This window comes from Lepisma saccharinum, chromosome 14 (assembly GCF_977018435.1).
Source record: "Lepisma saccharinum chromosome 14, izLepSacc3.1, whole genome shotgun sequence".
Classification (NCBI taxonomy): Eukaryota; Metazoa; Arthropoda; class Insecta; order Zygentoma; family Lepismatidae; genus Lepisma; species Lepisma saccharinum.
The window spans coordinates 24024948-24049912 of record NC_139242.1 but is presented as its reverse complement, the minus strand read 5'-3'; the positions used below and the strand labels follow the sequence as shown (position 1 = coordinate 24049912).

Sequence of the window (24965 nt, the reverse complement as noted above, 5' to 3'; positions counted from 1 at the left end):
AATCACCATCATCATATCACTGATATGAATAATTTTCTTTACAATTTCTGATCAATTTTTCTCCTGTATTTTATTCTCTAGACTCCAGGCTTCGCAGATAGCCTTGCTAGCCTAAAATATACGCTCCTGCACTGGCCATAGGTTCAAACGCCAGAGCATCGTTGGCCTGCAATATTGCAGTTACCGGGCTGTACTACGTGGAAAGAGAGATTGATTGATTTATTGTTTGCTTTATTTTCTTCGCTTTTGTGCCACGTTTGGCTAATTTGCGATGATTGGGATGAATGATGATAGTAATAATCCTCAAATATTGAAAATACGTTAGATTAAAACAGCTCAAAATCCCAGACACTGGCCATCATTTTCCAGACAGGAACTCGACAATAAGAAATGCGGTGTCAGATATTGCCTAAGCTTTACTGGGTCACCAGTGGCGTAAACAGGTGAAACCCAGGAAGAGACTACAGGTGACTGACTCCGCATTGCTTAGTAAAATCTATGACAATAAATATCTGGGACAAGAGAGGCCATTAGGCCGTTTTAGAGCGAACGTTGAGAGGGGCAGAAGGATCATTGAGCGAGGAAACGTTTAAGCGAGTTGCAAGTCTAACTCTTGGCATACTGTACAGTCACGATCATAATTACTCACCGCTGAACTTCCATCTCCAGGCAGAGACAGGTATATCATTACACTTTACCATGCTGATTCTTTCTTCGAAGGTATAAAACTCAAGTGTTGTGTTTTGCCATTTATGTGTACACTTATCACTAGGGAGCGGAAGTTTATGACCTAAAAAATATAGGTATATGACCTATAGAATGTCCTAAAAAATGGGGAAAAATGACGTAAAAATTGCAAAAAAAAGACCATTAAATTTGTTAGTTTCAGGTTAAAAATCGAAATGAAAAGGCAGTTAAGCAAAATGCAATCCTGCTTAAAAAAAATCTATGCTCACCTTGGTGGAAAAAAGACTCAAGAATATTACCAAAATGAAAGAAGTGACAAAATATGACGAAACAATACACCGAATATTGCGAAAAATGACGAAAAAATGCCGAAAATCGGGGAAAATGAACTAAAACCTAAAAAATGCAAAAAAAAATGCACTTTAGAATTACCTTTTTTTGGGTTCTAGAGGAAGTGTAATATTGTGTATATTTAATGGGCATCGTGTTCGAGATGTCAGAAAAAAGATGACATTTCATCAACTTCCGCTCCCTACTTATCACTTCTCGCACGTTGCCATTAAGCTCACCATGAATGGCGAGTACGCTGTTAGCGAGATTGAATGATGAATGAGCATATACTACCCAGGTTCGATCCCAGTTGCCTTGAGGAACGTTACGATATGATGAAATTGATGAATGGACACTCACAAACATCCATGCCCAGACCGGGATTCGAACCCGGGACACCTGGCGTCGTAGCGCGATGTGCTAACCACTCCGCCACGGGGGCCGGCGGAAAGAGAGTTTGACAATTGGGTGTTTCTAGCAAGGGCCACCCCTTACACCCTTTCTCTCTCTCTCACTCACTATACGCACCCCCCCCCCCCACACGTATGTATACATATCCCCTTATTTATATTTCTCTATGTTCTGTCTCTCCCGACGACCTCCGTGGTGGAGTGGTTAGTGGTTCCCGATGGAGGCACATTACATTCGTACCGTGTACCCCAGTGTTGCCATATGCATAGCTTCCCTTCCTTCTTCCTTGCTCCATTTTCAGAAACTTCAACATCTTTAAATATTACTTCCCTTCTTTGCCGTACACGGTTTTTCCCTTCGTGACGGTACAAACACTTGCTGATCATGAGATGTTGAAGAAGAGCGCACATTTTTGCAACACCAGGGAAGATTTACACGTCAAGGCGATGATTTCATCCCTCCGCTCACTTACGTAGAACTGCTCTAGTCAAAAACACATGATTTGGATACCAGTTTAAATTATAGATCCGGTCCCTATTAACCTTTGTGAGTATATTTCTCCCTCTTCACCACCCGTCTCTGCAAATCTATCTTTATTCTAGATATGTATGTGTATCGGCCTGCAGTGGCGGCGATTGGTTCCAAAACCGGGGGGAGGAGCAAGGTGCCAGAACTGGGGTGGGGGGCAAATACAGTATATTTCCCTTTGTACATAAGATTTAGCGGGGACAAAAGTGGGGGGCAACTGCCCCTCGCCCCCCGTAATCGCCGCCACTGTCTGCTTATATCATAGGCAGATTTAGATTTTTTCTGGGAGGGGTACAGGATATGCTCTAAGCACATGAGGTAAATAACACCGGAAATATAATGAGTAAAATTTTCTAGATATTAGGTATAGCTTAAATATTTTAACATCAGGAAAATATTACAAGGGTTGGTTTTAGGTTCAATGTGTGGTCAGATAATCTAATCGGGAGTGAACCTTCAAAGTGAGATATGAACCACCGTACAATGTATCTCCACCAGGAAACAAACCCAAGACCCTTTGATGAAAATGTGATAGAATTAGTAAAGGTTTCTGAAGTAGAAGTTCTACGTTCTTTCCCATAAAAATGCATGCAAGAGAGACAAATATATAAGCTTCACAATTAATTTCCTCAGGCGAAACTGTCACAATCATGGGAAATATTTGATCTAGAATGTTCTCGCTTTGTTAACGTTATTGCCTGGTGAACAACAATCCCCGGATTCGAATTCTGGTATTGACTTAAGTGTTTAGTCAATCTGGTCCCGTATTTCTGTTAAACTTTGTTTTATTTTTTTACTGCCTGTATGTTCGTTGTGATATAATACAATCAATATTTCTAATCTTCCCGTTTTGGGAGGGGCACGTGCCCCTGTCCCCAGGGTCGCACTGACCCACTGGGACACCGGGCAAGATCGCGGTACGCCCTTTCGTCTCGGCGCCCTTCCGAAAACACACATTCGACGGGTTTTTTCCCCTACTGTTCACAATCGGTCACAGATATAGCAGTGCTGTATAAACCTTTTATTTGCTGTTCCCTCATGGACTTAAAAATCAGAAAAAGCTACTGAACAGCCTGGCGCCTATTGAAAAGAAGCAATGACTATAAAGGATCAGTAAAAATCAGGACTTCTGTCAAATTTTTCCTTTATTTTTATTGAAGGTTTTAACAATTTGAAAATATATTTAAAATTTATTATTGTGGGTAAAATCGCTGTGCATTTAAATCTTAATGAAACAACCTGAAACTTGTTCTTTTGTCATCTGCCCTTATAATAACAATATCTTCAATTTCTTGTCTTCGTTTAATATATATAAAATATGAATCCAAATTCAGCCTTTAGCCGACCTCTGTGGTGGAGTGGTTACACAGTGTTATGACCCCCGGCTTCGAATCCCGGCCTGGCCATGGGTGGTTTTTGTGAGTGTCCATTCATCTATTTCATCATATCATCATTCGTTTGTGTGAGTTGGTGTTTTAAGTCCACTTTATGCACAGTGAGGCTAATCTGGACTGGACCTACAGCTTAAAGTGGGATCCAAACCACTGTGCGAAGTGCCTCCACCGGGTATCGAACCCGGGACCCCTTAATTACAAGGCGATTAATCTACTACTGCGCAGGGTTGCCAAAGGTTCAGGAACCCATAAACTCTAATGGGTTCCGCTGCAGGACCGGAACCTTTTTCCTCGCACAATTTAAATTCGGTCCAAGTTGCTTTATGTTTCATTGCAAAAAGGTTCCTGGACCGAATTTAAATTCAGCCGGAAAGACGTTTTCTGGACAGTATTTAAATGGATCCAGAAAGCAGGTTCCTCAACCGAGTTGAAATATTTTACAGATAGAAAGGTTCTTTACCGTCCAGAACCCATTTACTCCTGCTGATTTTCGCTCCTGGACCAGAATTGAATTTATTTAAAATCCATGGGCCTTTAATAATCCTGCCACTGTGCCAGCGGGAAGGCCATCATAGTTATTCATTCTCCTCTTCGCTATTAGCCCAAAGCGTCAAAAATGCGAAGTAAAATATACCGAATGAATCAAGACAATCAATCAAATCAATTCAACCTTTACTGTAACACTCGAACATTACAATCAAGGATTTCTGGGGCGCCCGTTGAGAAAAATTTCCACCGCCCTCTTGACAGTCCCGTCTGGCCCTGCCTGTGCCCCTCCCGCTATATCCGCCAATGCCTGTATCCCTGTCTCTTCCAACCATTGGAAGTTTGTAGCTCAATCAACATTGATAGAAAAATATATATGAAAGCGTTCCATTTGATCTTAGAGATAAGCCAATAACGCACACAAGCTGCAATCACGATGTACAAACATTGTTTCTCCACAGTTGACCGCGGCCTGCAGAGCTTCCGGCAGTCTTTTCGGATGGGATCTCTGCGGCGATCGAGGGGGAGGGGGAGGCTCTTGGCTGGATATCCAAGTTCGACCCTCACCCCACCTAGTGACGTCACAGCCGAAAGGACTGACAGCGATGAGGAGGACAACCGCAAGAACGAAGGGTGAGTGAGTTTGCATCATTTCATAAGCTGGGATATCATTTTTGAAGGAATCATTTGCCAGCTCTCGTTGAGTAAATGGGCTTGTGTAAGACTGCAAGGGTCAAAGCAAAAATTGATAAGTAAAATCAGGTACATTTAAATTTAGCTTATTGTGTTTGACATTTATAAATACTGAAAATAACGCTGATGCAAAGAGAATAATATACATACTGAATATACACTATCTGGCCATTCGTCACCGGACATCCCATCAGGTGGCATCATGGTGTGGTCGTGCTTCTCCTGGTATGGTCTTGGTCCTCTTGTGTTAGTGCGTGGAAACATGAATGCAGATGCATACCAAACGATCCTGGACAATTCTGCGCTACCGACATTGTGGGCACAATTCGGTAGTGGTCCTTATCTGTTTCAGCACGACAATGCCCCATGTCATACGGCAGGTGTGATCAACACGTGGTTCGAGGATATGGGTGTGCAAAAACTTGATTGGCTCGCCCAAAGTCCTGATCTCAACCCGATTGAGCATCTTTGGGACGAGTTGGAGCGCCGGTTGAGAGCCAGGCCACACCGCCCAAAAAACACTAAAGAGTTGTTCGCCGCTTTGCAAGAGGAATGGAGCAGGATTCCCGTCGAAACCTATCGCAATTTGGTGGACAGTCTTCCTCGGAGGGTTGCGGCTGTACTTGCTGCGAAAGGTGGCCCCACACGATACTGACGGACGCCTGAAACCGGATTAAAGTACTCGTTCCAGGTGTCCGGTGACGAATGGCCAGATAGTGTATATTCAAAAAAGGTAACCGAGATAATTAATGCATTTCTGTTACCTTTTTGTGACACCCTATATGTACATATATATAGCTCTTTTAACTTCTTACGGCGGGCGCTCTAGAAGCTGGCAGGGGAAGTGGGGAGAGGGAATTACGCAACAGACCAACCAGACAACAGCATTGGCGCCGAGAGACACGACGCGGCCGGAAAAAATACTACGTGAAACCCGTTGTACTGGCCGCTACGTTTCTTATCGTGCTGAATTGGTCGCTTCCCCGTTACCCACGTCCCCTGCCAGCTTCTAGAGCGCCCGCCGTAAGAACTGAAATGAGTTATAACATCCATTGCTTTTTAATTAGTGCTAAAAGACACATTGTGAACATTAGAGTGAGTAATATCTTACGTAAATCACTTTTTGTCCGCAACACTAACAGAAATTACGTAATTTATAAACTACAGAACGCATTTCCAATTCACTTACAAGCAGACACCCAAAGAAAAACATCAAAAACTTAATATATTACTTTGTGAAACATTACAAATTGTTTGTAAACACACAGGTATTAGGGGAAACTACAAGTACTCGTATATTTGGAATACGAAAACTTATACCGTATCTGTAACAAACTTGAAACTTCTTTGGAAAATTTATGCAGGTAGGGAAAATTTGTTTGTAAATAAACGAGAAACATTAACTAAACCACCGGCTGTATATAAGAAGAATTAACAAATTGTCACGATTATGCAAAAGTGGCAGAAAAGAAAATTAATAAGAAACGTATGACTGGAAAGTACGATTATCAATGAACTTCTCCAAGTAAAAGACTGCAGATGTTCAGGGTGCCCAACAAGTCCAGCATCGCAGGCGAAATCACAAAATCTTTCATTTTTTTCCTTAATCGGTGGATACGACGGTGAGGAGCCAGAGAGTGGTCATCCTGGTCACCTGATCTCAATCCGTTTGACTTTGTGGGGTTATCCTAACGCGGATCGAGGAAAAGTGTTGTCAAATCACCGCCGATATGCAACGTCGCATTGAAAGTAACAAAGTTCCGCTTCTAAACATGTTTAGAACGTGGAGCCGCGCATGTTGAAAAAGTTATATGGTTTAGCCTATGATGCAGGACTTGTCGGACACCATGTACACGTAGAGGATTACAGGTCCGATTGAAACACTTTACTTGTCGACTGGTGCGATATAATAATAATAATGTTGCATATAAATATTTCAAGAACAAGAACAATATTTTGTTTATTTTGTTTTCTTTAAACCTACTCTTCATTCGTCAACAAATGACTGAGTACAGTAATGATGTAAATGAAATTTCCTTAACGTTCAAGATTACCCTAGAAGATCCTAAGTTTATAAGAATTGTTGACAAGTTTTTTTTTTTATATTCTTTTCGTTTCAGCTGCGAAGATTTGGAAGAGAGCAAGCGACGTCTCCTTTACGAGGAGGGTAGACCAAGGGGTGAAGGGGGAAAGGATAGGGGCAGGATATACCCCGCGATATCGTCCGTCGTCACAACGACCGCTACGACCACAGTGGCTGGCAGTACGACAACTGCGACCACCACGACTGCCAACCGGATGTCGCCCATTGCGTCACCGGAAATAGTAAGTTGATGCCATCTTTTGAGTCATCCCGTAACTACAGAAATATTTTAGTGTTAAGTTTCTGGCGGCGGTTATTTTTTTTTACCTTAATGAATATAGTTAATGCGGAATTAACTATCAGATAATTTATGAAAGTAATTCCAAAGAGAACATGGTAAAGTGAACATTCCTGCAATATCTTGGCCCAGAACTTGTAAAGCCATTCTTGGAGGAAATGGCAAAGCACACCTACTACGGGGCCGGAAAGGAAAAATAAAAATTGTCTGCAGAGAGCCAACGAATAGGCCTTAACCTCTACCAAAACGAGCTAAACAAGGAAGATGTAGTCTGTGCCCACACTCTAAGGACAGAAAGTCCAAAATTAAATGCAAAATGTTCTAGGGGATTATTTATATACATGGAGCACCTCATGCCATTTTGTGGAAACTGTGCGGGTGAAGGTGAGTCCTATTAACGATGACATTTTCTAATCAAAGTGACTTTGTACATTTCTTAACTCAATATTTCAATTATCCCTGATATGTATGCTTCAGAATGTTTGATAAATATTTGGGTTCTGTACTGTTAATTATTTGTCATAAGAATATAGACAAAATGACTTTCTTCATTGAAACGTATTGCTCTAACATTATTGTTTTTCTATCTGTAATATATAGCGATAGGTTTCTTCTTCTTACAAAATGTACCAAATGTAATGTAAAGTGCACCTAAAACATAGGCGGAGTTCTGGAGGGGGCCTCCCCCCCAACGTAAAAAATACTAAAAATAACACATGATTAAGTTCAGTTACTACATTATTGTTATGAAGCCATACCGTAAATTTTGACGTTTGGCATGTTGGCATGTGCGGTAATTGCGCCGTAATAGCAGGTCTTAGACGATTTGATTGATGTGTACAGTTTGAAGAAATAAAAACGTAAAATGACTTTGTGTTGAGTCAACAGTTACTGCTGGGGCATCAAAAGAACTTTTCAATTATTTTTTTTTCTAAAATTTATGAAGCTTACTATTATACCATAACATTTTTAAAGTAATACGAGTTTTGTATCAATAAAAATTTAATGAAATGCAAAATGCAATAGTCGTACTGTTTTTGCTTCTTTTAAAACTGACAACCAATATACTAATTAATATTTGTTTCCTTAAGGGAGGAAATTTAACATTTTCAAATCTAAAAGGCCTAAAACTAATTGTTTTTAAGTTGTTGTTTTTTTTAATTTCCGGGGGAAGACCTCCGGACCCCTTATAAACTAGGGGATATTCAATAACCCTCAGGTACATCATATGCTTCTCCCAGAGTCTGGCCCCCCGAAGCAAAAGCTCAAACTCCGCCCATGATCTAAAAAAAATGTATTACATAAACAAATAGTTGTATGCTGATAATATTCAGATACATAATGGAGTGTGTGGCACCCTCACCCGAGTCCTAACGTAACTTTATGAAACCTGAGTCCTGAAGGCTTAAAATTTTGATCATTGTATAATTAGCCTAGTCTTTCATTTTGCGCAAAGATTCGAAACGATAGTTTCCTCACGTTTTGTACAATTTCGCCAGGGAATTAGAGGGGTTTTCCTTTTCGTATTTAATTCATGAACTTCTAAGGAGGTGTCAGGTGACAAGTGACACGGAAAATTCACACCGAAGCAACAAGCAACGCGAGTTCCTTTAGTCTAAAGAAAAGCATTCACTGCGCATGCGTGAAACGGACCGAAGCTACACGATATTGGAAAACGGCCCAGTCCAAGCGACAAACGACACGTGCAGCTTGTCGTGTCTCTTCTGTTCGAAAAGTTGCATTGATTACCGAGGGTTCGCTCTCTAATGAAAAAAAGACTTCCTTTAGAATTGGCAAGAAGAATAGTCTAAGCTTTTCTTCCTTCTCCAAACGAAATCATCTTTATTAAATTAATCTAATAATAATGGTGAGAGGAGAATGTAAGTTTTGTGCAACCTTCTCCACTCGTTTGTATTTTGTATTTTTTTTATTCACCGTCGCTTTTATGTCACATTTGGCTAATCGGAACGATGAGTGTTGGTAATGATTCGATTAAATTGATGAAGGGACACTCGTAAATAACACCCACGCCCATGCTGGGATTTAAACCCAGAAACTTCGTGTCTGGTTCCTCGCCTATTTTGCAGAGATTTATATGGGTTATAAACAGGTTAGTAATGACTAGGTCTAGGATTTTTATGACCTAAAAATCACCAAAATATGCAAAATAAAATATGCTCTTATGACCTAAAATTATTCAAAATATGCACTATAATTTGAAAAATATGCCCTTATAACTGGACTGTTTCAAACATCAATATCTAAAAATATTTTCACTTTATAGCCCTGAGTTGCAATACACAATGAATACTTTCTGTAAATTTTCAAATGAAAATGAAATAGATTTTGCTGCAGTAAAAAAAAAAAAAACACTCGAGTGAACTTGAGAGTAAGAATGAATCAACTTCTGAAATTACTGTATATTTCTTGAAAAGAGCGAAAATATGCTGAATATGATCGAAAATCCATCAAAATATGCTCTATCACGTAGAAATGGCAAAATATGCTTTTTAAGCACCTTAATTAAATTAGTTTCTTCACAATATGAATTTCTATATACCGTGCGTCCATTTCGATCTGCAGCCGAGAGATCGGGAGAAGCGTGGCGGGCGGCACTGACGGAGATGCCGACATTTGCGGCCTGAAATGCCCGCTTATTTTTATGGACATATGCAGACATTTATATAAATATTGCAAAACGAGCACTAACCTGTGTTATAAGAGTATGGTTTTAATTTTAGTAGCTTAGTGGCTGTATGTGCTGATGATTTTGACACTCCCATCTCCTGTGAAACACGGCGTAGAGGTTTGTTTGGATAACTCAATTTCATAGAGTTCATCGAGGAAGCTCACGAAAACCATTGACTTTTAATGGTTTCGTCGGCAGCGTAATCTTGATACAGTGTTGCACATTCGAAACCTCCAAACGATCCCCATCGACACAAAACTCTTTCAAGGATATAAACTTAAGCAGGACGTTGCTGGTCAAAACTATGATTAAAATGTTTTATTATCTGCGACTCTTATCGTCACTTCTAAAGCGTATTTTTTTGTGTATATAATTGCAGAACTTGGATGAATTACAGATGATGAATAACAACCCAGGTTAGTGCTCGTTTTGCAATATTTATATAAATGTCTGGATATGTCCGTAAAAATAAGCGAGCATTACAGGCCGCAAATGTCGGCATCTCCGCCAGCGCCGCCCGCCACGCTTCTCCCGATCTCTCGGCTGCAGATCGAAATGGACGCACGGTATTTAGGGAACACATCATCCTTACCAAAATAAATATGTTAAGTCATGAAAATCCTAGCCCCTGGTAATAACATTATTAATTCCATGAAGTTACACAAAGATATCATGCTCTGTTAATATCCATTGCATCTTTCAAATTTGCGATCCAACATTTTTTAAGTTTTTTCGGGGAACGTTTTCACTGAAAAACGTGGTTTGAATGTATTTTCTTTCGAATGTATAGGGTTGACCTCTGTTTGCAGCATATTTTACACTGAACCAACCATAAAAATAAAGGAAAACTATAACAAGGAGATTATTTTTTTAAAAAAATGCTACCAGAAAAGCACGCTTTAAAAATATGGGAGGGGGCATGGACATATTGAGGAGGATGTGATCTCGCCACCGAAGTTCCTGGGTTCAAATCCCAGCGTGGTCATGGGTGTTTTCGCTGACTGCCCCTTCATCATCGTCGCTATTTTCCAAAAGTTCCAGAAAAGCGACGCTAAATAACAAAAATGGTTACCTATTGAGAATATCTACATTTGGGTTTATGATATCATTGAATTAATTCTTGTTTTAAGTCCACTTTATTCACAGGAAGGCTAATCGGGACTTACCCTACTGTTGAAAGTGCAATCCGACCCGGGACTCCTTGATTACAAGGCGGCGATGCTACCACTGTGCCTTCAGGGAGGTTGATGATATCATTATGAAAATAGAATATTATGTGAATATTGCATTATTATTATTATTATTATTATTATTTAGGATATTTCGAAAGACAAGATTGAAGATTGAAATAATTCTGAACGAAAGTATTGTTCTTATTTCCAGGCGTCAAGGGGCCCAGCATTGTGGGACACAGGGCAGGGTTCGATGCCAGGCGCGGCCTCCCAGATGCGCTCAGCTACGTCATTGGACGCCATCTCTCGGCAGAGATTGTCAGACGCTTTACCCAGCATTCCTAGTCGCAGCGCCACGGTTTGTGCGTGTAAGTATTGGGAACTACTTCGGCAGGTGATCTCAAGTTTCAATGCGAGCTGTTAGACCGCTCACTGCTTTCGCACCCTATGGGCCAACTTGATTACTGTTACCAGGGGTGCCCATCCCCCCCAAAATTATGTCATGTGTCCCCCCCCACCCAAATTATATTATTGGCGCACTCAAAACATATAGTAATCCCCACAAAGTAAAGCTCAGAACGATAATATAATACGGTTCCTCTTTCAAAGAACTCACTCCCCCCTTGGTTTTCTTGGGGTAAATATAATTATTTTACTATAACAATAATTACGTGGATTTTATCTTTAGTGTAAATTTAACCTGTTGAAGTAATTTGTTTCTGTGACGTGAAGTTAGAAATGCGGATTCGATATATTCTTGTTCCAAATGATGCACCTGCTTTAAATTAAGCAGTATACCAACACTTACCATTAAGTGATGTTATTAATGAATATCGAGAATATCGCTTATGTCTTGTAATGCACCTATAGTATAAAACTTCACCTTCACCTGAGCAAAGCGCCAAAGAAACATGCATTCTTGCAACGCAATATCGCGAGCGAAGCAAGAACATTTTTATATACATCTCTTTGCAGGTTTTCAAGAATATTGATTTAATGGGGTATCAGTACTTTCTTAGGATCCAGAGATAATTAATTAGTCTTTTCCAGCTTCTGTTTTGGCACGTTCGGGGTCTAGACGTCGCTAAATACACTCTTCAAAATTTAATGTTCGAAATCTCTCTCCACTACAGAAATTCCTTGACAACATAAGATTTAAAACTTTATCAAACGCTTCCTATCTCCCCCTTTAAATTTAATACTTAATCCTGGCCTCCCCTATCGTGCAGTGGTAGCGTCGCCTTCTTGTAATCAAGGGGTCCCGGGTTCGATACCTGGTGGAGGCACAAGTGCTTTGGATCCCACTTTAAACTGTAGGTCCAGTCCCGATTAGCCTTACTGTGCATAAAGTGGACTTAAAACACCAAATTAATCAATACTCAATCCTACCACCAAAATTGCCAAGCCAATTTTAGACTCACTGTCGATATTGAAGACTGGATATTGCCTCCTCCAAAAAAATAATTCTCAGTCTCCACACCAGAATTTCGCAACAGTCTAAGACAATATTAATAGACAAGAATTGGATATCCCCTTCAATTTAATGCTCAATCCCCCTCTAACTAAAGTACTCGCCATAATCTAAGACCTAGAGTTGGATACTGTCCCCCCCCCCCCCAGCGTTTAATTCAGAATCCACCCCCAGAACCCACGTGTAAAATAAGGCCTAATATTTCTTGGAGGTGGATATTTCTCCCACACACTTTCTTTTCTTCATCTAATGGATTAAATATGGTGCATTTAAAATGTAAAATATTTACATATATTTTGGAAAAATATATAAATGTTTAATTTTATATTATTTGAAGGGAAAAAATCCCCCTGCGCCATAATCCCCCCTGTGGGCACCCCTGACTGTTACACACATTGGAATTATTTATGGAATTCTTTCATTAAGAGTTTAATTACATCGAATCAAATTGGCTTTAATGTTTGACAAGGTTCAGCTGGCACCTAACCTCCGCATAAAGTTTCCAAAGATTCACATAAACTAAGAGAAGAATTTAACTAGGCAAAATGGGATGAAAACAGTCGTATAGGTAATAGTAGAGATAAAATCGTCACTGGGAACATAAGTAATGTGAAAAACGAAAAGATAGAGGCACATTAAGTGTGTCAAATAAGCGACTGGAAATCTAGTTAAATAGAAATTGATTAATAAATATAGAGGAAAGTAAAAGAAAAGTTGGCTACAAGAAAATTCGATAGTATAGAAGATAGATTATAAAGTCTTACATGGGGACAGACAGAATTGAGAAACGAGAAAACGTAACACAGGATGTCCAATAAGTCCCTATTGTATTTTGAAAAATAATTGGCATTATGGAGGTAATTGTCTTTTACGGCACTTGCTAGCTTGACTGGTGGTTTCAACCTGTACCTGAGTTTTTATTTTTTTGTTGTTCAGGAAATAACACATATGCATCTTTCATAACTTTAAAAAGTCATCACAACATGTTATTAGGTACGAGAGATTCAAAAACTTAAATATTTTCGAAACTAATAATTCTTACTTTAATGAAAAGAGAATTTTTTGTTTTTATCTTAGCAAAAATACTTGTTCAGTAAAAATCCATTGCGTTGATAAATTGAGGTTATAATAATTGTAGATGTGAAAATAATTTTCTTTCAGGCTCAAGATATTTAAAGACCTTCATTTGCCCATATTTTTTTATAAAGAGCATATCCTATATATTTTACATTTTCTGCAAAAATGTGTATTTACCTAATATAGTTACATGATACTTGTTCTACAATCCGTAATTAGCCATGAACGGTATTGGATTACTATCCTGATAGTGCTTATTAATTTCTTTACGATTTCTATTGTTACATTTGAAGTGGATATGTAAAGATAAGTTCACATTTATATGTATGATAATTTTAGATGGTGAGGCTTGAACAATGAAATGATTGTATGTGGAAATGCTGGTTGTACCATTACATAAATGTGATGTTTTTATTTCTTTCAAAATTCTTTGATCTATGTGCGTTATTTTCTCGAAATGGCATGTTCATATTTCAATTCAACAATGCATTTGTTTAATATTAATTACTGCATATTGGGTTACCATATGCTGCCATATGTTTCCTATTTTTTTTTAAATATATGTTTCCTTGTAACGCATGTCTTTTATTGTGGTTTAAGTTTCATTGGCATTAGTATTGTAGTGTGGCTTGTTTCATAAGGATCCGTATGTGGGCAGTGTGTTGGTTTTGTGTGCAAACTTCTCTTTTTCTGTAGCTGTTTCTTTTTTCCTTAAACGGTGATAACATGCTCTGTCTATATGTTGCATCTTCATGTTAACCATGTCATGATCGTAGTGTTTCTCTGGTTGTGATCATGTGTTCTGTGTGTGTATCTTCACAGTATCCACTCGAGATCCCGAGATGAACTTTGAAGAATATAGGATACGTCCCCATACGCTAGATAATTTTTCAGAAGGTAAATGGAATTATTGTTTTAAGTTTTCGCTCTGATACTGAGTGTACCATTGCATAGCACCTGTAATCACAGCCTGTAATTTATATTGCACGCTGTAGACTTTCCTTTTGACGAAAAGTCCTCTTTGTTATCCACATAATAACAGTTTTCATTAATCACTACTCATCTTGGTTCTTCTTTTTTTTATTATTAATCTTGCCACATAAATATGTTGCAATTTTTGTATGACCATGAAGAATTTCTCAGTACAATTGCTTCCATGTAGTAACAGCTATGCAAGTACTTCATCAATACACACAAGTTATTTTTGTTTTTAAAAGAGCTTCCTTTGATCACTTTCCATATTTCATTCTCAGAAACACAGATACGTTTTTACACAATTTTGACATCATTACCATAACCTGGTCGTTTAACACTTATATTTTAAAATTTAGATTGCTTCATTTTCATGTGAAAACTGGAATTATATCCATATTTATTAATTAACAAAATATATTTCTTACTGCTAAACCATTTTATTTAAATAAAAACAATTTGTTACTTCTGGATATTTGCATTCAATTCAGATAATTGTAAATTAAGTAATTTTTTTGTACTCTCTCACAAAGTTTTCACAATTTAAGAGTTATGAATCTTTGAAGCATATTAAACATTTTTTTTGGTACATGCAATTCGAGAAACACTGAAAAACATGAATGAGCAAAGCATGAGTCGAGATGATTCCAATTCGAAATTCTAATTCGATACTTATATTAATGCAATATTAAATGCATATATGTAGTATTAATGTTCAAACTGAACATTTTAGAAATTGATTATTTAACTACACTTCCGTTCTAAGTATGTAAGTTTGACGTTCGCAATTTACATATACATTAATTTGTAACTGTGTCATGTAATATACCAAGTATAAAGGAGATTCCGAGTTGAAAATACATTTATATCAGAATGTTAACAGCATTTCAAATCTTAACATGTGATATGTATTGATTACTACAATATTAATCATAAAAATAATACTTTCAAACTATTTTGAAAAAGAATCAAACTGAAGCAACCCCAAACAATAATGTAACAGCGTGTGTTTGCTTATTGGAGCATGCGAGAATGTTTTTCTTTGCTTTCTTTTTTCTTAACTATTTCCAGTAACAACGTGTGCATTTATGTGGGTGTTGGTTGTTAGTAGTTTTTTTTACAATAATATACATATATATTCATCCATCTAGTTGCACTTTGTGAGTGTTAGAAGTTTTAGAGATATTAATTCATGCTCAAAATCGTAAACTCTCCATAGAGTTTGGTTTTCACCCTCTAGAAGTATCATGTATTTATTTTTGTTCTTGCTTTTACTGTTTGATATGTCATAAACAGTCAATTCTTCTTGAAATAGGTTAAAGTTTGTTCCATGAAGTTTTATTAGTTAATCGCATTTCGTATCGCTGCCAATAGGGGTAGATTAAAATTCAAATTTTCTTTATTTAAGGGTAAGGTTCAGCCCTAGGTACAAAAGCATAGAAAAGTATATTTCCGAATTCCATAAAATTCTTCGTTCCGATCTCAAAAAGAGTTTAGCAATGAGACGCAGAGGGTTAGATTGCATTAATAACTATATTTTCTTGTTTTTTCATTTCCTATTATGTTATGGCGTTTGTTGTAACAACTGTCTCTAGTTTTCCATCAGTTCTCTAGCATTGGCGGCATTAGTTGTCCTCATATCCCTGCCTTGCTAGCTTCAATATTATCTTATCTCCTTTCCATCACTTCTTTGTTTCTCTACTGTTACCTTCAACATTGGTCTTTCCTGCTCTGGCCATATTTTTCGGTTTTTCTACTGCTTTGATCTCGACATTACATATCTGTTGTCTTACTGTTCGTGCGATTGTTTCTTCCTGCACCGCCTCCTTTATATTTTCATTGGTTCTACATCTTCTGTTAGTTTACCTTTCCATAATTTCTTTGGTCGACCCATATTTATTTATGTGGAGGCTAACATCATCGTTATAACCCCATATTAAATTTCAGTTATAACTTTTATTCTAAGGTCAGATGGATATTATAGTTTCTATTGTCTTCCTTTTTATTCTTTATGTACCTTGTGGTTGATGGGTATTGTTTTATTTTTTCCTTGTAATTGAAAGTAAGTTTGATAATATCGGAATGCATATTACAAGTAAAATAGCCTGTCGATGTACATTTTGCATGTAGTGAGCATCATACTTCTCTTTCCTGCATGACGTTTTGGTTGCTTGTGTTTGTGGAAGCATAAGTTTGCAAGAGTTTGTCAAATACTTCCATATCTCTACTCTGTATCGACGAGCAGTAAACCTGAATATTACAGTATGTTCGGTAGAATTACTACCAATAAGAAATTTATATATTTCTGAGACGAATAATGCTAGACTAACTGAAGTTGATTATGTAGCAAGGAAACTCATCAAGTTTCAGTAGATCTCCACATGTAGGTATAGGTAGTACGACAAATGTCAGGACTGTACTCTGTGCTTTTTCAGCATTTGTGACATAACGGATTAACAAGTGTCGGTTATTCTACGTCAAAGGAAACAGAGACACTCTAATCGCAGATTGGAATCCAGAAAATCAAAAATAACATTAAACTTTCTGTCGCAATGAGAGCTACCATTTTAGTCCATATGTTTATTCATGTGTAGCGCGCTCACCATACATAGCAGTTATTTACTTTTATGGGTGATGTCACAAGAATAAAACAACAATCATTAATGTAGCATTATTGGTTCAGGAGATATTTTTAATTGTTTTTGGTAATAATTCTATCGGACACGATGTGTAAACGTTTTGAAAATACATTCCAGGCTATTGGTTGATAACGGAAAATAGATTCTTAAACGCTACCTTGGAAGTTAATTATACTATATCGTATAAATACAATGTGATCGCAGTGGTCGAGCAGATTGAGTGCTCGACTTACAGTCTCGTTCAAAAGGTCCTGGGATCAAGTCCCTTAGTCGATGTACTTATCAATCAGCCTCATCGTTGCGATTAACCTTAATAGAGAGAAGGACGACATAAAGTTATTAAATTTAAAAAGCAATTGATTAACAACATTTAGGTATAGAATCAGAAATAGCTATTTTTACATGTTGATGTACGGTATTCTCTTATTGCTGTATGTAATTGTAAGTACTATGTTATATTAGAACATTTAGAGTTATAATCTGTAACCATCGGCAAATAAAAAGCCTTGACATTTTGAAGACATGATAATGACACAAGTTTACTAATATTAATAGTGAAAATTCTAGGTTAGTAGTCATAAAATCGTCAATATTATGATAAACAGAAACATTACTTCTGTTTTAGACGCACACATTTATAAACAATGTGTGTTGGTTGTGTTTGTCAAATTCACAGTTATTAGAAAGCAGTGCGGGGATTAAGCTTTTTGATTTGGGGGGGATACCATCAATCAGTGTCATGTTTGTGATTTCCTTTTCGTGGGGGGGGGGGGGGGTAGGTTTTTTAGATATGCAAATTTGTATGGTACCAGGTAGTAAACTACTATTGCCTGTCGGTTCTAAGTACCTGGGACATTAAATTTTATGATAACATTTATACGTAATTTAGAAACAGTAAATGAAAACCCAAACCCATGCACAAAAAGGGCTATTGAACTAGTACCGTAACACCGAGAAAACTTGACCAAATATATATTGCCCGTTTAACTCAATGACGGCGTACAGAGAGAAATGTGATTACGTACCTCCAACGAATAAGGCTGACGAAATCAACTCTTCTTGCCATGGCAGTAGGCTTATGTACTTTTTTGGGGGGGGGGGGGGCAATGGACAGAAAACCTCAGACGCGAAGCAGTTGCTTTAAGGATTAGCTAATTAACTGTTTTCCGGAATGGTTTTCAGTGTTTTTGTCCCATAGTTAAGAAATGGTATCCTACATGTATGCTTTCAATTCAATTCTCTTTCGCGGGGATAAAAACATCCCTGGCATGGATGAACATTTTTTTACTTCTGCCGCGGATAAACATTTTTGTGGGGGGAATCCCCGACACCTCCCCCCCAGTGAATTCGCACACTGTTAGAAAGTACATGTAAAAATATCGGTAAAATCAAGTCTTGTTACTTGTGGAAGAGAAAGTTTTCCCTCATAGGAAAACCTTTTTACAAGTTTTTCTTTTTACAGAAGAAGCCTCTAATTATAACTTTCCATATTAAGTTTGAGGTCCTCCTCCGTGGCCGTGGGGTCTAAGGCGCTGTGCTTTGGACTCCGATTGCGGGACGGCAATCCGCCTGGGTTCAGTCTCCGGGTTCTCGGCCTGTGTATAGCACCGGTGGAAACCCACCATCGTGAGGAAATTGGGGAGCTACAAGTGAGTAGTGTAACCCGGTCTTGCAAATCTCCTATAACGGCTGGGGAGGTCAACGTGCTGACCCCACGTCACCCCATTACTGGTTGAAGATCTCCACACCTCTAGGTAGGATTGTGGGAGGGAGACTGGCAGTCGGGAGATAGGACAAGACCCTTCGAAGGCTGCCGCGCAATGGGTTATTATTACTTTTTATTAAGTTTGAGATAATTACGTGATAATTTAATTTTTCTTTTCCTAAAAGATTCTACATTGTTGCAGCTTCAGACTGTTGTGCGGGTGATATTGTGATAAGAAACACACGCGTAATAATTATACGTCGAATTATATGTAAACATAAACATAAACAAAAAAATCGAAGAACGTAATGCACACCGACTCTACTCAATTGTTTTTGTGTTTACAGTAAAGGCCAGCAGATGCCACTAGTTGGCTTCTACACAATATCACGTTCACAGTTGACATTATGAAATATACAGTTTGTGGCGAATACTATTTATTTATTTAGTTACGCTTCAATTTTGCATGTAGAGTGGCTACCCGATAGCCAAAAATTCTCAAAATGCAATATTGAAACGTGCGATGTTATGGAAGCTGCTACCGCAATATTGTTAATTCGCCCGGCCCAGTGAAGGACCCTGAACTTCGTGGATCGATTTGTTTCTGACTTCCTCCAGGACACAAAACAACTTAAATCGCCGAGTGCATGCAATCTGGGTTAACGTAAACTTCTTGAGAAGTGGGGGAATCGTCTAGTTCCCCCTTCCAAGAAAATTACGTACGCCCCTAAACAACCCAGATAAATTCTCTCTAATCCGCTAAATTAAGGTACGTCTACTCCCTTTTGCAAAAGTATAATCGCTTAGTCTATTCTTGGATTGATCAAAATTTATACTCCATTTAAACAAAGCTTTTATTCATAAACAGATTAGTTTTCGTAAAAAGGGGAACAGTGACTTGATCAGTACAATATTTTCAATATTTTAAATTATGCAAAATGTAACAATTCAATGAATATCCTCGGAGTCCATAATGTTTACAATTTAGAATTAAGCGGACCTCCAAATACTTCCTTTACCTTCATTTATCCCTTACTTTACGCTTTTTGTTTATACTTCCCAATTAACCCACTTACAATAAACAACAAGATCTCTCCCCAAAATTTAGTTTGTATATACACGCATTTTAATCCCTTCCCAAATCTTCATTAAATATTAAAACAATTAAATATAAATAGATACACTCAGTCTTGAAATACGTCCCAACAATTGTGGAAAGAGTATCTGAGATGTTGCCGAAACAAGTCGCTGATCTGGTTATCTTTATAAAAAAAGGGTTACACGCAATATTCCAGCCGATTACGGAGTGGAGAGACAAAAAAAAAAAAAATTTAATACTACTTGATTTCTTTTGTATTAACCAATTCAAAACAAGTGACTCAACAATTTGGAAGGATTAATCTGTTACTACACGAGTCGTGTACGCAAGTTACTAAAATGAATTTGACAAAAGCCCCATATCGACCTCCTTCCTTCCCCGTTACGCAACATGGCAAAAATCCTGATGACTAGGACGAGATGGCAGCTCAAACGTATAACGTTAGCTACAATGCCATGCCATATACGCCACGAAGGGGAAGTAAAAAGGTCGGGCACCTGTTTCCCGAACTACTAAATATACCTGTTCGTCTCTCCGCTCCGGCTGGCGTGTAAACCTGGTCTGTCCTGGGTAACGCGTGTGTGAGATCTATCTTGTGTCTTTTTGTTCTCCCAGCTCCCACCGCTGGTCAAACGACGAGTCTATTTACGCATGCGCGAGTGACGAGCCGAGGCAGCAAACGGCCTCTGTCGAGAAACTGCGCAACTTGATACATTACGTAACGATCCATGACTTGTTTCGGCGCGTGACATATCTCACTCTCGTATGTTCGAAGAAGAGAGTGACTGTGGCGGGATGATATTTATGTAAAGTATATCAACCGTCACAAGTTCGTCACAATAAAATAAGACCACACTCAAAAATTGCATGTTAGCGTGATTTAATAATAATAACTCATGCTCGACAGCTCTCGAAGGGCCTTGGCCGATCTTCCGACTGCCAGTCTCCCTCCGACAATCGTACCTAGAGGTTTGTAGTTCTTCAACCGGTAATGGGGTGCCTTGCGTTCCGCACGTCGAACACTCAGTCGTTATAGGATATATACGAGACCAGGTTACGCTACTCTCTCGTAGTTTCCCAATTTCCTCACGATGGTAGTTTGCCACCGGTCCTATACACAGGCAGACTCGAACCCATGCCGTCCCGCAGTCGGAGTCAAAAGCACAGCACCTTAGACCGCGCGGCCACGGAAGAGGACGATTTAATAATAATCATAATTTTCATCCACCCTGTATGCGACCATGGCTCCACCCTTGCTCTGGTCCGGTTCACAGGCTCAGAACAAAATAAATTGTTTTCTATATCGTCCAGTTGCCGGAAGATCACATAATTCTATTTTTTTGTGACGGACTGTACATACCGTGGTTAGCTCACTTCTTTTAGAAAAGAAAAAAAGAATATGTAATTTCTGGTGTAGTATTTACAAGCCTGTATATATAGTTTCAAAATTTTAGAAATTATACGTATTACTAGCAGAGATTTTGCTAAGAATCCCACTTATTGAGCTAAGGTGAGAAAAATCCGTTCAAAGGTACTGGTACCCATTTGGCAAAATTTTATGAAACGTTCATCATAGCTAAATTTAACATTTTTACCTGTATTCTAATATTGTGTACATATAGTAGCCCTGTAAGATAAATTAAATTGTGCTTTATTTGGAATGACCTTTCACAAGCTATCGTCAATGTCCTTTGGGTATTTTGTTAATTGGTTCAATTACGTTAATTTACGTCGCTCTTGTTAGCCCAGTCAATGAAGGACAAAAAACGTCGAATGTCGGGAATTATTCCGCAAAGGCTAAATTTCGGTCAGTTGTTAGAACACGACTAGTAGTGCAAAATCCCAAAAGTCTCCGCTCCTCCCCGCGGTGCTTCCCTCCCCAGCCCCCCCCCCCCACCTCCCCGCAACATAAATTTCGCAGATTCTCAGTTATTGACCTACTTCTCCGTAACCAAAGGTTGTGGGCAGATAATATTTTTGTAGTGTTAATCCTCATTAGATGGGCTGCAAAAAAGATTCTGTTTAATTTTTCGATAATGTCCATGATTTTCCCGTAATTTAAAAAATACTTTTTGAAAAGTGTATTTTTTCTAGTACTTTTTAAAGTTTTTGCCTTGTAACTTTTAAACAAATTATATGACAAGAAATTGTTTCGAATAAAAGTTGTAGCCTACTTCATAAGCTTTAAAACAATACACCGTATTTTCCGGCGTATAAGACGCACTTTTTCCCCTTTGAAAATAGGTCCGAAAAACTGGGTGCGTCTTATACGCTGATACTCGTTTTTGATTACCATAATCAGTGGAAATTTTCTCTGTTCTGAGGTAGTCGATTTCATTCTTGATTCTTGAAGTGTGTGACGAAGAAGATTAAAATGTTTTCTTTCCTAGTTAGATTTGTTGAAAGTAGACTTGCATATTTATATTTGAAATACTGTAAATTAATTATAAATTCAATAATAGCGTTTCTTCCTCAAAAATGTGTACAAAAATGAGGGTGCATCCTATACGCCGGTAAATATGAAAAATACACCATAAAATGTGTTTCCAAATGAAGGATAGTACCAAAAATGTGTGACAGCCCGGCGGTTAGGTCAGGATTCATTGACGACTTGATAAAAGCAAGAGACTTGGTAGAAAAGGCAATTCGCAAAATTGAAAAGAAAAGATTGTTGACACATTTTAAAAATCTGAAAATTGATAAATGCTGTATAAAAACTTATTGTCTGCACCGTGCTAAAATTTCATCACGATCGAAAACTCGTTTTTTTATTTATAGAATTTCAAACAGATCAATTGTTTGTAAAACTAAAAAAACGGTCCTTTTTTGTTGTCACGACGATAAAAAATAGAAGGCATACTCGAAAAAAAATTGACAAGCATAGATTAACGCAGAATTGAATAAGCTAAATTTTGATGTAACTCGTTTTGTGTAGGTGTACTGCAGGAGCGTATATTCTAGGCTACCTAGGCTAACTGCGAAGCCTGGAGCCTAGAGAAAAAAATACAGGAGAAAATCGATCAGAAATTGTAAATAAAGTTATTCATATCAGTGAGGTGATGATGGTGATTCGGGAGTTGGCAACCTGATTTCTTGTGAGTTGGCAACCTGATTTCCTATGAGTTGGCAACCTGATTTCCTATGAGTTGGCAACCTGATTTCTGATGAGTTGGCAACCTGATTTCTGATGAGTTGGCAACCTGATTTCTTATGAGTTGGCAACCTGATTTCTTAGGAATTGGTAAACTTATTTCTATTAATAGCGTAGGACCATGTGACATAAGGAAATAGCCCAGACCTTGGACTTATATACGCTACTGGTCTACTGGTTAATTTTTACTTGGAGTCCAAACTCGAGTATATGTAATTTTTAATCAGACAGTAAATACGAGACGTGGGGAAGTAAGTATCCAGACTGTTTACACAACTTACATAGGATTTCTTTTCGGAGTAGGCTGGAATTCTGTGGTTGATATTACATAGGTGTGTTCTAAGCGGAGGCGGGATACACAGTACAGTATTACCATTATAATCTTTGTTTCAAAGATTATTTAAAGACAGAAATGGCAATTGGGGTTCGTTTTAAAAGGATTTGCATTTACAACATTGCCCCCCACCCACCCCCGAGTTCTTAACTTCTTTCACTTGGAAACTTTGATTTTTCCCAAATTTTGGGAAGGGCTGTAACTCCATCCTGTTCCCCTCTGCGGACGCCAGTGAAACAACTCCCCTAATTTTGAAGTCAATCAAAATTCAGATTTCGTGGATGTTCTCTGGTCGCATAACAAAAATGACGCAAAACCCGTTATCAGTCGCCGTATAGTAAGTGCCGAAACCGTCGAAATCATATCCCACCATTCACTCACTGACTTAAATGTTCTCCGTGAAGGAAGTCCCGGAGGCAAAAAATGCTCCATTTCGACCCCTCCACGAAATTGCCTCAAAAGACAGAGAAGATACAAAAATCACTCACTTAATTCTTTTTTAAGGATGAAGATGCCCTCTTGGCGTCCCTAGCAACGTCAGTTTCTAGGGGCTAAAAGTACGATATTCTCTTCCTCATACTTTACTCTCGAGATCATCAACAACGCATAAAAATATTGAATATTCCAAGTTAGAAAATGTGCATCAAACATGACTTACATCTATATAAGATGATTCAGTCCAGAGATTACATAAACGTTACATAAAAATTAGATCACAATACATAAATATCCACATCATGGCAATTTAAAATGATTACAGGTGAGTGCCATGCTGGTTGTTCACAATTGAAACAGAAGTTGCTAGTGAACTTAAGAAAAGATTTTCACCCCGAAAACTACGGTGAATCATACCTGAATTTTCGCCGGTCCACGTGGCAGAGTGCTTATCACATCGCCCTACGACGCCAGGGGTCCCGATTTCGAATTTCGGCATGGGCATAGATGTTTGTGAGTATCCATTCATCAATTTCATCACATCATCACTCATCCCCATCTTCGCTTAGCCAAAGTGGCACAATAAGCGAAGTAAAATAAAGCAGATCAGTTAATCAATACCTTAATTTTCGTGTTTCGAAATATGAGGGTCAGAATTTATTATAGAGGAAAGGTAGGGATTTGCGGGAAAGACGGTGGGAAAAATTAATTTATTTTTTAAAAAATGTAAAAATTACATAAAATATAGCTCTCTGCACCCCTTTCGAAACAACGAATTGCAGTGAAAAGTGGTATATGGGCTATCTAGAACATGGGAAGCGAATGCTGATGAATAAAAATCGTTCAAATTTTCAGCACCAGGTTGAAATGTGGCGTTGAAATATGGTGCACATTGAAAAACATCCCCGGAAACGCTTCTTAAGACTATTGATAACGCTGTCTTATGCTTTCAAAGCTTCTTTAATGTTGACGGGGCGCATAATGAACACTGTTATACCGAAATAAACTCAAATTACTGGTTATTGTTACTACAGTGCAGCGCCTCAGTGCCACCTGGTGATGAAAATGTCAACTATTTTTTTTTCGTAGTCATTCGCTTCCCCACAGTCTCCATAGCCCCTCTACAAAGTCTCACTACAATCCGATACTTCGAACGGGCTTCAGAAGGCTCCGAGTAGGGAAATTTTAATTCTGAGCGCGCCACATTTCCACCTGGTGGTGAACATTTGAACTATTTTTTTGTCGGCATTCGCTTCCCCATGGTTTCTATAGCAACATTAATTATGACACCCAGTATTCTTAATGGTATTC

General features: G+C 38.3%; 1 protein-coding gene across 10 annotated transcripts in view; it reads left to right on the top strand.

Moving 5' to 3' along the window:
- The window catches only part of LOC145998727 (voltage-gated inwardly rectifying potassium channel KCNH6-like), a 1156077-nt gene that overhangs the window by 460626 nt on the left and 670486 nt on the right, over positions 1–24965 (top strand). For 9 of the 10 annotated variants that reach the window (XM_083135252.1, XM_083135248.1, XM_083135250.1 and 6 more), the window contains exons 4-7: positions 4298–4469; positions 6650–6854; positions 10983–11139; positions 14142–14216. In XM_083135252.1, coding sequence (XP_082991378.1) covers positions 4298–4469; positions 6650–6854; positions 10983–11139; positions 14142–14216 — 609 coding nt within the window. The remainder of the gene's footprint in view (positions 1–4297; positions 4470–6649; positions 6855–10982; positions 11140–14141; positions 14217–24965) is intronic. The other variant, XM_083135244.1, reaches the window with a different exon arrangement.